The sequence below is a fragment of the Doryrhamphus excisus genome, chromosome 3, assembly GCF_030265055.1.
Source record: "Doryrhamphus excisus isolate RoL2022-K1 chromosome 3, RoL_Dexc_1.0, whole genome shotgun sequence".
NCBI lineage: Eukaryota > Metazoa > Chordata > Actinopteri > Syngnathiformes > Syngnathidae > Doryrhamphus > Doryrhamphus excisus.
In genome coordinates, this window is record NC_080468.1 from 2,893,445 (window position 1) to 2,909,177 (window position 15,733).

General features: G+C 45.7%; 3 protein-coding genes across 3 annotated transcripts; 1 reads left to right on the forward strand and 2 right to left on the reverse strand.

The window, feature by feature from the left end:
- Positions 1–27: 27 nt before the first annotated feature.
- On the forward strand, positions 28–3,851 carry LOC131125519 (cytochrome P450 7B1). Its single transcript, XM_058067144.1, has 6 exons — positions 28–162; positions 450–586; positions 657–1,256; positions 1,476–1,682; positions 1,861–2,039; positions 2,104–3,851. Exons 1-6 carry the CDS (start codon positions 92–94, stop codon positions 2,401–2,403), a joined length of 1,494 nt encoding a protein of 497 aa, XP_057923127.1. The 5' UTR covers positions 28–91; the 3' UTR covers positions 2,404–3,851.
- On the reverse strand, positions 2,592–6,469 carry si:ch1073-184j22.1 (erythroferrone). Its single transcript, XM_058067145.1, has 8 exons — positions 6,034–6,469; positions 5,889–5,963; positions 5,770–5,821; positions 5,567–5,694; positions 5,402–5,501; positions 4,245–4,326; positions 4,087–4,165; positions 2,592–2,817 (listed from the first exon to the last, which is right to left on the reverse strand). Exons 1-8 carry the CDS (start codon positions 6,112–6,114, stop codon positions 2,719–2,721), a joined length of 696 nt encoding a protein of 231 aa, XP_057923128.1. The 5' UTR covers positions 6,115–6,469; the 3' UTR covers positions 2,592–2,718.
- A 769-nt stretch (positions 6,470–7,238) lies between these two features.
- pex5lb (peroxisomal biogenesis factor 5-like b) lies at positions 7,239–13,641 on the reverse strand. Its single transcript, XM_058066873.1, has 14 exons — positions 13,411–13,641; positions 13,063–13,158; positions 12,270–12,384; positions 11,990–12,148; positions 11,708–11,807; positions 11,262–11,331; positions 11,048–11,146; positions 10,353–10,472; positions 9,056–9,199; positions 8,903–8,973; positions 8,671–8,829; positions 8,370–8,535; positions 8,145–8,302; positions 7,239–8,080 (listed from the first exon to the last, which is right to left on the reverse strand). Exons 1-14 carry the CDS (start codon positions 13,423–13,425, stop codon positions 7,882–7,884), a joined length of 1,671 nt encoding a protein of 556 aa, XP_057922856.1. The 5' UTR covers positions 13,426–13,641; the 3' UTR covers positions 7,239–7,881.
- Between the last annotated feature and the right edge of the window lie 2,092 nt (positions 13,642–15,733).

Below are 15,733 nucleotides of genomic sequence, written 5' to 3' on the forward strand. Positions count from 1 at the left end.
GGGGGCGAAGTTTCAAGATCCGCCTCCAAGTAACCGGAAATGACACCACGCCTTGTCTCGTCTTTTTTGCAGACATACGGTACGCAACAATATGTTCCCGTCGCTTGTGTTGATGCTGCTGCTCGTGCTCGGGCTCGTGGTCCTCGTCCGCCGTCGTAGGAGGTGCGTGCACGCGCGCCAAACAACTTGCTAATTTGTCAAGTGATGTTTGTCTGTTCTGCATGTCAGAGTAGCTTCTTGTTGAAAAGTTCATAACGTGATGACGTCAGACACACAAAAGTAATCACTAAGTAAATGATTGATGAATGACAGCAACTACATCCTGACTTGTTTTAGCTGATAAGGACTTTGTTAATCATTAATCCTGAATCAGATGAAACAGTTAAATGAATCTACAAACTATAAACAATGATATGCTATGCTGTGTTGGTTTTATGTGTTTGGAGCAGACGTGACGGCGAGCCACCCCTAATCAATGGCTGGATTCCTTTCATTGGGAAAGCCGTGGAGTTTGGAAAAGATGCTCACAAGTTTCTTGAAGCACAGAAGAAGAAGTCAGGAGACGTTTTCACTGTTCACATTGCAGGTCGGTGGCGGTGGTGGGAAGGTACGCTAGTCTGGCAGGAAACTAATGTGTGAAGGTTTGTGATGTACAGGTCAATATATGACCTTCATCATGGACCCTCTGATGTACCCCGCCATCATTAAACATGGCCGACAACTCGACTTCCACCAGTTCTCCCAAAAGGTGGCACCATTGACCTTCGGTTACCCGCCCGTCAACAGCGGGAAGTTCCCCGGTCTGGATGAGCAGATCAAACGCTCCTTCCAACTGCTCCAGGGAGACCACCTGACGATGCTGACGGAGAGCATGATGGCCAATCTTATGATGGTCCTTCGCCAGGACCACTTGAACGGCGATGCCACCTGGAGGACGGCCGGCCTGTTTGACTTCTGCCAATCTATCATGTTTGAAGCCACCTTCCTCACCCTGTATGGGCGCCCGGGGAACGCCGCCCGCCACAGTCGCATGGCGGAGCTGAGGGACCAATTTGTCCGCTTTGACGCTGTCTTTCCGCTGCTCATCGCTCAGATTCCCATCTGGCTTCTGGGACGCATACAAAGTGTCAGAGACAAACTGATCCGATTCTTCCTGCCGCAGACCACATCCAGTTGGTCCCACGCCTCACACTTCATCCAACGTCGGTCCGAGCTCTTTGAACAGCAGAACTTACTGCGGGACATTGACAAAGCGGGTACGAAACCTGGACTTGCACCAACAAACTACACTAGCTGCATTAGCATGCTGATTATTACTACTGCTGCTTTGCAGCTACTTGCTAGCTACATGACCAGTGCATGACCACCTACACACCTACACCTATGACCTAGCTGCAGGACTAGCGACATAATGCTACCTCAGCTTGGTTGTTACATCATCAGTATTGGCAGCCATGTTTTCTCTGCTTATCCAGCACATCACTTCGCCATCCTGTGGGCTTCAGTGGGGAACACGGTCCCGGCCGCCTTCTGGGCTGTCTACCACGTGCTGAGTGAGCCAGCAGCCCTGATGGCGGTCCGTCAGGAGATCCATGACGTCCTGAAGCAGGGTGGTTTGCACTTCAGTGGTGATGCTGATGTGATGATCAGCAAGGATCTTCTGGACAAGCTGCTGTATCTGGGTACGCTACTTCCTGCAGCTTTGCTCGCTATTTCCTCACTCGCGACTTCCTGCAAACTTACGCGCTACGTCCCCGAAGCCTTGCTTGCTACTTCCTCTCTTGCTACTTCCTGCGACCATGCTCGGCACTTCCCGTCTCACTACTTCCTGCAGACTTCTTCAGCTATGCCCCTCCTCAGAGAGCGCCATCAAGGAGAGCCTGCGCTTGTCGTCGGCGTCCATGAACATCCGTGTGGTTCAGGAGGACATGTCCCTGTGTCTGGACGCTGAGCGCAACGTGTCGGTCAGAAAGGGTGACGTCATCGTCTTGTACCCTCAGAGCATGCACATGGACGCCACCATTTACGAGGATCCTCAGGTATGGCAGAATGCCGTGTTTAATCAGTTTTAATTATCTTTAATGTCCGCTTGTGTCTCATCAGAAGTTTCGCTACGAGCGCTTCGTACAGCACGGCAAGGAGAAGACGGACTTCTTCAAGGACGGACATAAGCTTCGCTACTTCCTCATGCCTTTTGGATCAGGATCGTCCATGTGTCCTGGACGCTTCTTTGCCATCAACGAGATTAAACAGTTCCTCTGTCTCCTGCTGCTCTACTTTGATCTGGAGCTGGAAGCGGGGCAACCCGCCGCCCGCCTTGACACCAGCAGGGCAGGCCTCGGCATCCTGCAGCCCATCGACGACGTACGCTTTCGCTATCGGCTGCATAGCAACATGTGTTAGCATCATCTATAAGCATCGTTTACACAACTTGGAAAATACACAAAAAAGGGATCCTTTTGTTATGTGCCTCACAAATACGAATGAAAGTCATGTGGAAACAATTTTAATGTTTGTTGAATGTAAAATGTAAAACTTTTTGAATTAACAACTATAATCTGTACTAGAAGATACAATTAACAGAGCTGGAAAGCAAAGATAACATTATCTTCCATGCTGAAAACCTGGGGAGAATATTCTAGCTAAGTTAATAGCATGTGGCTAATGTTAGCATAACACGAAAGCAAAGACTAGAGTGGGAACGATGGGAACAGGAAATCAAGTTCCCAGCAGTATTCCAGAGAAGAAAGAGTCTGGCATGATGCTGATGGCCGAGCCGCTGCTATTGTCCACAAAGACGGACACGTACTCGCCAGCCTACAACACAAACCGTGATGAACAAGATCACATCTTCTGATTGGTCCAGGCATTGTTCGTTAACAGTTCTGATGACATAAATGAGGTCATGAATATGCAAAAATTAGCATATTTTAGGGATAGACTTGGCCTGACAATGTCAACATACTCGACAATTTCATTAAAGAAAACATGTTTGAGTTTGTATAGGGTGGCACGGTGGTCTAGGGGTTAGCGCACAGACCTCACAGCTAGGAGACCAGGGTTCAATTCCACCCTCGGGCATCTCTGTGTGGAGTTTGCATGTTCTCCCCGTGCATGCGTGGGTTTTCTCCGGGTACTCCGATTTCCTCCCACATTCCAAAAACATGCTAGGTTAATTGGTGACTCCAAATTGTCCATAGGTATGAATGTGAGTGTGAATGGTTGTTTGTCTATGTGTGCCCTGTGATTGGCTGGCGACCAGTCTAGGGTGTACCCCGCCTCTCGCCCGAAGACAGCTGGGATAGGCTCCAGCACCCCCCCCCCGCGACCCTCGTGAGGAAAAGCAGTAGAAAATGAATGAATGAATGAATGAATGAGTTTGTATACCACGGCCTCCCATGTTAAGCAAAAGTATAAAATACATAGTCACTGACTTATATTACTGCAATTAACTTTGAGCATTGGTAATTAATTTTCAGCAATGATTGGCGCTAAACTTGCCGCTCAGCCAAATGTAACGAGCATAAATCGGAATGGGTCTGTTATTTGTTTTAATGACTTTATCTTATAACTTTACTGCAATTAACTTTGAGCATTGGTAATTAATTTTCACCGGTGATTGGCGTTGCTGGTGCTAAACTTGGCGCTCAGCCAAATGTAACGTATATAAAACGATGTAAGTAAAATACATCTCTATTGTACTCTGTCACTGGCATAAAAAAAATTTGATGCAAGTCACATAACATATAGGCAAAAAAATCGGAACTGACCTGCAATGTGAATATAGCCAAAGATGCCTTATAATGTCAATACAATTAAAGCATGCCTCCTCTGTATGGATAGAACATTGTTATATTACAAAATACTACCTATAACCAAAAAAAAAATCCACTTCAATTTTGGAATGCAACCAATATCTTTGGGGAAAATGTGCCCTGTAAAGTCACAAGAACATATTAATTTGTCAAGGGATTAACACTGTGCATGTTTTGCTTTTTCTTTGGCTTTGAGAATTCTTTTCATCCAAAGAAAAAGAGACAGCACATTTGGTTAACCTAACATACAGTATGTTAACAGGAACGTCACCTGTAAGAAGAACGTTCCCGTGAGGAAGATCCTGAATGTTCCCACCACACTGGTCACACCTATCACAGACTCTATGGACCTGACACACACACACACACACACACACACATATGCTCGCTCAGACACAAGTGTAACTGCGAGTCACGTGCTTGACTCACAGGTTACTCTGGCAGAGGGAATTAAGGCAGATCGCAGCTCTCACGTTGTCTCGAGGCCGCATGTGAACACGGTCACCTGACTCTGCACGCACACATACACACATTATATACGTATATACACACATGCACACATTATATACGTATATACACACATGCACACATTATATACGTATATACACACATGCACACATTAAATACGTATATACACACATGCACACATTATATACGTATATACACACATGCACACATTATATACGTATATACACACATGCACACATTATATACGTATATACACACATGCACACATTATATACGTATATACACACATGCACACATTATATACGTATATACACACATGCACACATTATATACGTATATACACACATGCACACATTATATACGTATATACACACATGCACACATTATATACGTATATACACACATGCACACATTATATACGTATATACACACATGCACACATTATATACGTATACACACACATGCACACATTATATACGTATACACACACATGCACACATTATATACGTATACACACACATGCACACATTATATACGTATACACACACATGCACACATTATATACGTATATACACACATTATATACGTATACACACACATGCACACATTATATACGTATACACACACATGCACACATTATATACGTATATACACACATGCACACATTATATACGTATATACACACATGCACACATTATATACGTATATACACACATGCACACATTATATACGTATATACACACATTATATACGTATACACACACATGCACACATTATATACGTATATACACACATGCACACATTATATACGTATACACACACATGCACACATTATATACGTATATACACACATTATATACGTATATACACACATGCACACATTATATACGTATATACACACATTATATACGTATACACACACATGCACACATTATATACGTATATACACACATGCACACATTATATACGTATACACACACATGCACACATTATATACGTATATACACACATGCACACATTATATACGTATATACACACATTATATACGTATATACACACATGCACACATTATATACGTATACACACATGCACACATTAACGCACAGGTTGTGACTCACGCAGAAGGACGTCGGCGCTCAGCTGGTAGAAGGCGGCGAGTGGCGCCGTGAAGCGGCCTTCGCTGGCGTTGAAGCTTTGACCTCTCTGGAAGCGGATGGCCTGAGGGGGTCAAAGGTCACAATCGGCGCCACTTCAAAAGAGCACTGGAGGGTCGGCAAAGTCACCTGAATGAAGCCGCGAACTTCCAGCAGACTGCGGCGACGGATGCTGACGGCACGTGGGAGGCGGCCAAGGAAGGCGGTGGAGACTTGAGGAGGGCCTTCACACCACGTGCACGCCTTTGACGTCACATCTGCGTGTACACACTCCATGACATCATCACTCATGTTTACTTGTAGCCTGGCCTAACCAAGCCTGGCTTAACTACCTGCCAGTTTGAGCTGTCCAGGTGGGAGGAGAACTTGTGGGCCTGGAGGTCCCTAAAGAACAATGACATCATCAACAACATGACGTACATGTGTGTGTGTGATGTTTTCCGGTTGCGACCTTTGAGGTTCTTCTAGAAGCTTCCTTGTTGGAGTTCTTGAGGAACATCAACCAGGAGCTGGCAGGAGACACGTCCTGCACCATACCAAGTCTACAAGTCATACAAACAAAATACAGAAGAAGAAGAAGAAGAAGTTCTTCCTACCTGACCCTCCTCATACTGGACTACAACCTCCTGACTGCACCTCATCATCATCGTCATCATTATTCCCAGGAGGATCCACATGCTATAAGATTACACATTTAAAGTTTAACACACAACAACTTCTCATCCTGTTTGGTTTCTTCTTCTTCTGGCTTGTCTTCACTTTACGGAGTCTATATTTATGCCTGTCCATCAAACTCCTCCCATGCCACGCCCCTTCTGTAGAATTCTGTCAGTAAGATGACACAAAGGGCATAACCTTGGTAGAAGGTCACGTGATCTGCTGTTGCCACATAGAAGGAGATAAGGAGGGTGTGGCCTCCAGTGTGCAAGAATGATGAAAAGCTGATAGACGACTAACACGCTGAATTTGTCGAATTAGACACGCCCCCTTTGTTGCATCACTCACATGTCATCATTTTCTGATGAAACTGAAAAAATATTACGTCACATCTCCACCACGCTGATGCTAACACACAAACACGCTAACGGAGGAAAGTTGTGACCTTGACCAGGTGGGGATATGCAGAGTGACCTCCATCAAGGACAGCTTTAGATTCCAGGAAGCTGACGTCCACACTGACTCGGTACACCTGACCAAAGCTGCGGTGGAAGGTAGCATGGGTACGCTGTCCTTCAGGATCCAAAGACTCGCTTTAAGGCCTTCAGGTCAGAGGTCACACTGGTCGCAAGTTAACATGTCACATTGACTCAACTGGCGGAGGTTTGTCTTCAGTACCAGCATCTCATCATCTTTGGGCTTTTTGGAAACTTCAACAGCTTTGGCTGCAATATTACCAATGGGGCTGCACGGTGGACTAGTGGTTAGCGCGCAGGTTAACTGGAGTTCAATTCCACCCTCTGCAATCTGTGTGGATGCGTGGGTTTTCTCCGTGGACTCCGGTTTCCTCCCACATTCTAAAAACATGCTAGGTTAATTGGCCACTCCAAATTGTCCATAGGTATGAATGTGAGTGAAATGGTTGTTTGTCTATATGTGCCCTGTGATTGGCTGGCGAATAATCCAGGGTGTACCCCGCCTCTCGCCCGAAGACAGCTAGGATAGGCTCCAGCACCCCTTGTGACCCTCGTGAAGATAAGCGGTAGATAATGAATGAACGTTATCAATGCTAGCCAGTCATTTAGTTGCTGTACCGCCATCTGCCACTAGAGGCCGCCAATCAGAGCAAAGAATCAACAGCAGCAGCAGTTTGTGTAGTTTAATTGGTGATTATTGCCATAGTTCACACAGGAACCTTAGAAGGTAAATGTATGCATTGGGGTTATTATAAATAAAGTCAATTGGCAAGAACAAAACATTTTAAAAACATTATTTTGAAAGAATTCAAAGTATAAATATTGCACTTCATGCTCACGTTGTGAAAAATAACACACCTGAGGGTACTCGACCAATCATAGAGCAGCAGCTGTTAACCGTAAAATGTGTATGAGTTGATTGTATGAGTATTTTTAATTAGTATTTTATTACTTTATGAGTATGAAGGTGTTCTCTTGTCGACCTGTATGGCTTTAATAATTGGAAACAAAAACACGATATCACTGGTCATGTGACATCATTTCAGACAAACACATATTGTTCTGCCTTCTTGTAAACGTGTTTGGTCATGTGACAAACAGCCCTTAAAACGCTTCTTACTGTCTGAGGTGTGACATCACAGTGGGCGTGTCTCTTAGAGGCGTGACATCAAAGTGGATTTTTTTGTGTGTGTTCTATCAGGACTTTTCGGGGTGTGTTGTGTTGTATTGTGTCGGTCATCTTTGGTCCGAATTCCAGCTCATTCGGAACCTGCTTTACCAAAGAGAAATCCCGCCATCATCAGGACGTTGTCACGCATCTTCAACATGGAATGCCGCCATCAGCTGGTCCAAGTCCTCCATGTCGACCGCCTGGAACAATTTAGGTTGATCCATCATGGAGATGGCGATTCGTAAGGCGGCCCAGATATTGGCCGACATCTGGTTCTGACTGCAGCTCTGGCTTCGTCTTTGCTGATTCAAAGCGATCAGGAAGTGAGTGATTGCTTCCCTGCAGGCCATACCAGAACCACATGAATCATTCAAACTTGGCAGGAGTTTATCAGACGCGGTACCTGTGGGCCCCCAAGTTGATGCAGCTGATGCCCAGGTTGTACCGAGAACGGATGAAACCGGGCTGTAGCTCTAGAGCTCTTGTGTACGCCTCCACCGCCTCTTCACTCCGATTCCCGTTGGCCAATGTAGCGCCAAGACGGTTCCACAGTAGATAGTCCTGCCGAATAAAAAAAAAACATTAGATTTTGATGTGTCGTGTGACGGTACGTGTGTCCTGATGTCACCTGAGGCGTAACGGACAACGCCTCGCTGAATGCCTCCACCGCCTTGTTGAAGTCACAACTCAGATTGAACAGAACTCCGAGTCCTGTCTGCAGTTCTGGATCCACACAGTCCACATTCAACTCAACCGCCTCCTGGAAGACAAGCAACACTTCCTGCAGCGAAGGACTGCAAGCACACACACACACACACACACACACACACACACAATGCACTAGTTGTATTTGACAGACACATTTCCATAATATGTGTATGTGAACACATTTACATGATGCATTAAGTCACATGACATGATTTTCTCACCCGGGTGCCGCTGAGGGCTGGATGAGGTGGGCGTAGCGAGGGTTGTGTCTCAACCATTGGTAGAGGGCGCCGCACGCATGGCGTGCCAGGCCGCTGTTGGTGAAGCTTACCGCCACTGCCATGAGGGCCTGAAGGTTGTCGGGGCGGAGCTCCAGACACCTACAAAGAGGGGGCGCAGCATGAGGAGACCCAGCCTGGGTTGGAGGGGTTACTGTAGCAACTGTAGACCCACCTCTGCAGCGATGCAATGGCGGCTTGTTCGTTCTCGTTCTCGGCTTGAGTCGTTCCCAGAACCTGCCACGCCTGATGGGGGGGGGGCAAGGTCACAGGTCAAGTCAAACACAGTAAGAGGAGGGGCGTGGTCAGAAGACCACAAGCAGCTCACCTCCGAGTCCAACGGGTCCTGCAAGATGGCCGCCTCCAGCAACAGGACGGCGTCATTCAAATCACCCTCGCCAACTTTCTCCTGCGCTTCAGCAAAGGCGGCACCGCGGTCTTTGTACGGATTGTTGGCGCTGAAACTGTAAGCCTGCCAGACACAGAGCAGCATGCTTTTATTCTTTGTAAAATGTCCACTTATTTTTAAAACATCGATATTTCTTCTAAGCACGATATCAGAAACAAGCATATGGTTTATATCGATATAGACTGGATTTGTGCCATACCGACCTAATAAGCAAGTGTGCAGCTATGGATGTTCATCTTGTCACGTTTGTAGCTTGCCGCTTTCTCCATTGTTTACACTCTTTGAGTACTAAAGGCTACGTAGCAGGAGTGAATAGCGAAAAAGACGGTATAAAGGTTGCTGTATAAAGACAGTGTCAACCATGTTTACCGTTTGTTGTCATGGGGAACGTGCGATGGAAGCGCTAGCGGTGCTAACTTGGCTTCGGAGAGACTACCGTTAGTGGAGCATGATTGCACTGACGTTTGAATTATCAATTCATCCATTTTCTATGCCGCTTATCCTCAGTAGGGTCGCAGGTATGATGGAGCCTATGCCACCTGTCTTTTGGTGAGAGGCAGGTTACACCCTGGACTGGTGGCCAGCCAATCACAGGGCACATATAGACAAACAACCATTCACACTCACATTCATACCTATGGACAATTTGGAGTAACCAATTAACCTAGCATGTTTTTGGAATGTGGGAGGAAACCGGAGTACCCGGAGAAAACCCACGCATGCATGAACAACATACAAACTCCACACAGAGATGTCCGAGGGGAGATTCAAACCCAGGTATCGGGATGTATCTTGCATATTAATATTCAAACTAAATATATTGGGATATGAGTTTTGGTCCATAACATTTGAATGTCCCACTGTGACTTCAGACCCTGAACTCACCAAAGCACTTGAAAATTAAAGGTGAAACGTCCTTACCAAACATGATGAATCAAACTTTGCGGATTACCATGACCTGGATAACAATCTATACATGACATGAAATGTCTGAGTGTCCCACTACAAACTTTGAATACATCACAGCACGGAAATGTCTCACTCTTATGACAGACCTTGAACACACCACTGAAACTATCACTACAGACCTCAACCTCACCACTGCACTAAAAAGTCAAATTTGAACTCCGCACAGATGACTGTCACATGACCCAATGAGAGGCCTACAAATGGTTGTCGCCGTGGTGACATCAGACATTCTTTATTGGCACTGTACCTCTCCCACGGGTGAGGTCGTAGATGGAGTTAGCCTCTGATCCTGTGTCTCCTCCAGCCAGTTCCTGCGAGCAAGCTCCTCCCACTCGGCCTGCATCTTGTCCCAGAATTGTGTGTCCGACTGAAACATGCACACACACACACACACACACACAATCACAGGTGAGATGTGGTGAGGAAGACGATGACGATTAAGGTGACAGGAAGTACATCATCAGTAGGGTTCGGCATTGTTTGAATTTGAGTGATTCCGGTTCAGATTCCGATTCTTCATTTCGACTCCGGTTCCAAACGATTCTCAATTACGAGTCTTTTCAGAGGCATGATCAGAAAATGTTTGCATGGTTTATATTAGGACGCTAACCAAAGTTCTTTGATGAACTGTCTGTGGTTAGCGCGCAGGCCTCACAGCTTGGAGACCCGAGTTCAATTCCACCCTCGGCCTTCTCTGTGTGGAGTTTACATGTTCTCCCCGTGCATGCGTGGGTTTTCTCCGGGTACTCCGGTTTCCTCCCACATTCCAAAAACATGCTAGGTTAATTGGCGACTCCAAATTGTCCATAGGTATGAATGTGAGTGTGAATGGTTGTTTGTCTATATGTGCCCTGTGATTGGCTGGCGACCAGTCCAGGGTGTACCCCGCCTCTCGGAATCGGTTCTCATCATAAATTACGACGTGATGGCGTATGTGTGTACCTCCACAGCAGCCTTGGCTCTCACAAACTCATCCTCCAGTGACTCACTTTTGGCCAGGAGGGAGCGAGTCCGTCGACAACACATGGATGTGCCGCTGTCCTGCACATGCACATACAAGACAAACTGCTTTGTCCTAGGTTCTCTAAACTACTCACAGTTCTGCACTATTGTAGTCCTGTTGCCTAGGCGACTGGTTTATGTTGTGTCATACGACCTGTCTGGACGACTCTAAGTCCAAATCATCCAAACTGCGAGCATCCAACAACTTCTTCACATGAGGGTCGCTTTTAAATGAAGACGAGACAGTCGTTATGTTAGCTTATTAGACTGTGTAACTAAAGTAGTATTTATTTTTCTAGGTGGTTTAGATCAGAGGTGCACAAACTGTGGCCCGCAGGCCACATCAAGTCCACCAGGGCAGATTAAATCTTTAACATTGAAGCTGTAGTGTTAATAAAGCACTAGTAAATCGCAGTTTAAGCTAGGCCTAACGCCTAACTTAAACTTGTAGCATTTACAGTATGTACTTATGAGTACATACTTGTGAGTATGTCGTTCTTTTTGATGACCAACCACATGTGGACGGCCCCACTTTCTTTTACCCTGACGTGGCCTGCGAGTTTGCCCATCCCTGGTTTAGATAAAGGTCACGTGTTTTACCACAGCGATTCGCCAGACGTATCGCAGGAATGGCCTCGTGTTTCACACTTCCTCCCGTCGTCACCCAGGTGCGTGTTGGACTCATGTCGTGTGTCCAATACTGAAAAGACAGCAGATTAGGAAGTGCTGAAGCGGAATGTTTTACCGTGATCCAACTAAAAGGGTTGTTTGTCACGGGCCAGCGAATTGAAAGCCGTGATTGGATTACTTCCTGTCTGGGACACCTTCAAATACTTCCTGACCTGTTCAAATGAGTCACTAGCTGTCCTCTTTTAAATTTACCTAAGACCGATGAGGTCTTTTCCGGTGTTCCATGACCAGCAGGAGCTTGATCCACATCCAACCGGATTGGTTCTGTATGCTCAGATCCGGCGCTTTCTGCCCTCCTCAAGTCATTCCCGCCTCCGTCCTCAGCTTCACTGAAGTCCACCAGGTCCACAACTGCGGACATGAGCAGATGACGCTCCGCCATCAACAGCCAGTTCTGATCCTGTGTGCCATCATTTCACAGTGACTGGTGACATGACATGAGCTAACCGGCTAGCAAGTTGTCAAATCGTACCTGAGGTGTCGGAGGATAGTTGGCACACGGAGGTGGAGTCACCGCAGCTCTCCGACAGGAAGTCATCAATGGAGGGACTCAGAAGTGGTCGGCTCTCTTGATGCTCGGCGACCAACTGGAAGCAAAAAGCAGAACCCTATCAACGACGTTCCCAAACAAGCTAGCATTTCAGCACTTGCAGGTAAGTAGAAGAACAACCAAACTCCACTGGGAGTCTTCTTGGGTCAGAGCACCAGTTGTCTTTCATAAGGACGTTTAGATGTCCCTCATGAGCCTGGAGGAAGTGTCTGACGGGTCCTTTGGTCATGAGGACAGGGCTTTAATCATCAAAACAAAACTGGGACGATATATCATATGTTTCATCTCTGGAGCTCTTGGATGGAGGTTCAGATGATTTCTGATGGTCTTATGTTGAGAAGACCAACAAAGAAGTAGGTCACCTTGATCGTGACACAAGTTCTCTTCCAAGTGGAGAAGAAAGACGAGCTTGTGTGGCAAGACAGTAAAAACATCAAAACAAAAACAAGACAACAGAGGATGGAGACAGAAGGTGCGTGTTCATCATCTCCTTCATGTTCTTTTGCTTAACCTTGTCAGGGTCAAAGGTGAGCTGAAGCCTATCCCAGTGGGTGACATGTGGACGGACATATTATGGACAATGAGGACTAGCGTCCAGTCAAATCTGAGAGCAGAGGCAGCATGCTATTTACGAGATAACATGCTATTAGCTAATCCACCTTCAGTGCAGTAAATGAAAGAGAAGGACATTAAACGATGCTGTCGTCATGCCAACCTTGGTTGTCCCGGCGAGGAGGGGGACCCCTTCGGCAGACCTCTTTTTAGCAGGACGCTCCATCAGCACCATGGCAACGACACTTTGCCCTTTCCCCTATGACACATGGACACGACGCCGTCTGTCTTCACGTATTTTCTTGACCTTGTCCAGGGGGCCCCGCCCCCCCAAAAGGCAATGCAGACAGCAACAGGAAGTAATGACACCAAACAGGAAGTGGACTCAATGGTTTCATTACTATCGCCATAAAGCCTGGCTCCTCCCACACACGGAGGCGGGGCCAATTATCAGCTAATCGAGTGATCGATTAAAGCAAACATTGATAAAGTCATGTGATGATGATCTCACCTGGACCTGATACATGGCTCTCTTTTACGCGGGGATCATTCATTGAAAGCCAACAAAAACCGTTCCCTTCTGATTCCGGTCCCGGAATCCCACGAGGTCCACTCTAGGCGGTCCGTTTGGTTCTGAGCTCTTCAACCGCGCAGAGTCTACTGCTCTTGCTCGGCTGCGGAGGGCGGGATGACAACAAACCGACAAGAGCCGAGTACTGCCGAACTCTTCCGAGGTCGGAAAGCCCCGCCTCGCTTCGGAGCGTCAATTCCTGTTGGAAACGTCACAGTTAAGAGACTGGACTGCGACGCATTTAGAAGCTATTTAGAAGATGTACAGTCATCGACAAATATTTGTGTGTATAAGTGTTGTGCTTCTGTAACTTCTGCTTCATTTTTTTATTTTGTGAGCCCATGAAAAAAGAAATTTCAGTTTTAAACGTAAATGTAAAATCTAACCATCCACTTGTACCACTTGTCCAAACACGTCGTCACGTTTTCTAGGCTACTAAAGCAACTGAGATATTCAAACAACATTTAAGTCACACATTGTTATTTACATGTCATTATATATGTTTGTCAGCGTTGAAAAGAGACTAAAAGCGAGTTTAATTAAACTCACAAGAATGTGAGTTCTGTGCTGCAGAAATAAGACAAGAAGTACCACCCCATAAGAGACAGCCACTGCTAGCAAGCTACTGAGCTAGCTAGCCTCTCCAGTTTACTTAATCTAATCTAAACCTTTTTCAAACAAAGCTGGAAAGAAGTACAATCAAGCCAAAAATTACCACTTCCACACAAAATGAGAAGAGAACCTTTTTTCCCCCCACTGGATCTCAGTCATGGCATGTTGACTCAACTCTCTGTGTAGTGCAAAAGTGCAGTTAAGCTAATTGGTATCGTGGGTAATAAGTTAGCACTTAGCACATGGGAATTGTGGTTTGAATCTAGAAATGGAACGTGGAACATTTATTCACAGTTCAGATTTTCATCTAGTTGGCTGATTTGACATTGACATGATGTCTAATGAGGATAAGTGGCATAGAAAATGAATGGATGGAAGATGTTTCATGTATTGTCTGGTATGTTTTATCACTAACACAGATAGACTAATACATACATATGTGTGCATTTATTTCAACAGCAGCCGCCCTGATGGCTCAAATATGCATTTTGTCCTAAGAAAGACCCTTAGCTTCCCTGCAATGTCTCCGGGTTAGACTCACAAATTGCTATTAGATTTACAAAACGTATTAAAAATATATCAAACAGAACAAATCAGACAGAATAGGAGCACCGGATGGCCAAATCTCTTTCCATGTCCTCCTCAGGTCCCGATGAAGTGAAAGAGAGTTTGCTCCCGATCGATCCCTTCGTTGTGCTGAAATAGTTGTTTTGCCAGACTGATTGGTGCCAGTGTCTCCAAAGATAACTCTTCATCATTCCTTGACAAAGCTTGTGTTACGCAAACAAGGTGATAAACTGGCATCTCTGCTGATGCAATGCCCCTTTCTGCACAAACAGTACATACTCCCAAGGCTGTCCTGCTTGTCTTTACTGATATGAGCGTGAGCTAGTTTCGCATGACCTTTGACTCCCTTGCATTTTTTTAATTTGTTAATATAGTTAATACTGCATTATTCCTTTGGGCTACTGGTAATTAATCACTTGATAGATTCATTAATTTTCTACCACTTATCCTCACGAGGGTCGCAGGGGTGCTGGAGCCTATCACAGCTGTCTTCAGGCGAGAGGCGGGGTACACCCTGGACTAGTCGCCAATTAACCTAGCTTGTTTTTGGAATGTGGGAGGACAACGGAGTCCATAGAGAAAACCCACGCATGTACGGGGAGAACATGCAAACTCCACACAGAGATGGCCGAGGGTGGAATTGAACTCAGGTATCCTAGCTGTGAGGCCTGCGTGCTAACCACTCGTCCACCGTGCAGCCACTCAATAGAGCCAAATGCATTATGCTAACTCCATTGGTACCAGTCAACTTGCTTAGTGAAATATCAGTTAAAAACATTTTTTTTTTTTTTTATCGGACAGTACTCAGTCATTAGTCTTCTGATATTACAATATTTGCTGGAGGAATAAGAACACTGAGGCATCAATCAACTGCAACTAAAAAGTTCTTTATTCTAACAATAAGAAAAAGCTTGTCACAAAAAGCATTAATAGTGCCATCTAGTGGCCATCATTGGGAACAGCATTCTATTGTCGTCAAATATAATGAGCCTCAGAGTATGGGAGTATTTTCAATGTTAGTGCAGGTCTGCCAACATGTACGTATTTAAGTTCCAGTTCTACTTAAGCTCCACTTACATCGCTG

Bases quoted from the DNA above. Each gene is read 5' to 3' on its own strand.
- LOC131125519 (XM_058067144.1), top strand. From the start codon at position 92: ATGTTCCCGTCGCTTGTGTTGATGCTGCTGCTCGTGCTCGGGCTCGTG. The intron at 1,257-1,475 runs GTACGAAACCTG...CTGCTTATCCAG, and splicing joins GCGGGACATTGACAAAGCGG to CACATCACTTCGCCATCCTG. The intron at 1,683-1,860 runs GTACGCTACTTC...GCCCCTCCTCAG, and splicing joins GGACAAGCTGCTGTATCTGG to AGAGCGCCATCAAGGAGAGC.
- pex5lb (XM_058066873.1), bottom strand. The intron at 11,147-11,261 runs GTCGTATGACAC...GTGCATGTGCAG, and splicing joins ACTTAGAGTCGTCCAGACAG to GACAGCGGCACATCCATGTG. The intron at 10,473-11,047 runs GTACACACATAC...TGCATGTTTCAG, and splicing joins GAGCCAAGGCTGCTGTGGAG to TCGGACACACAATTCTGGGA.
- si:ch1073-184j22.1 (XM_058067145.1), bottom strand. From the start codon at position 6,114: ATGTGGATCCTCCTGGGAATAATGATGACGATGATGATGAGGTGCAGT. The intron at 5,695-5,769 runs GTAGTTAAGCCA...GTGTACACGCAG, and splicing joins TGGACAGCTCAAACTGGCAG to ATGTGACGTCAAAGGCGTGC. The intron at 4,327-5,401 runs GTGAGTCACAAC...GTGTGCGTGCAG, and splicing joins GAGCGCCGACGTCCTTCTGC to AGTCAGGTGACCGTGTTCAC.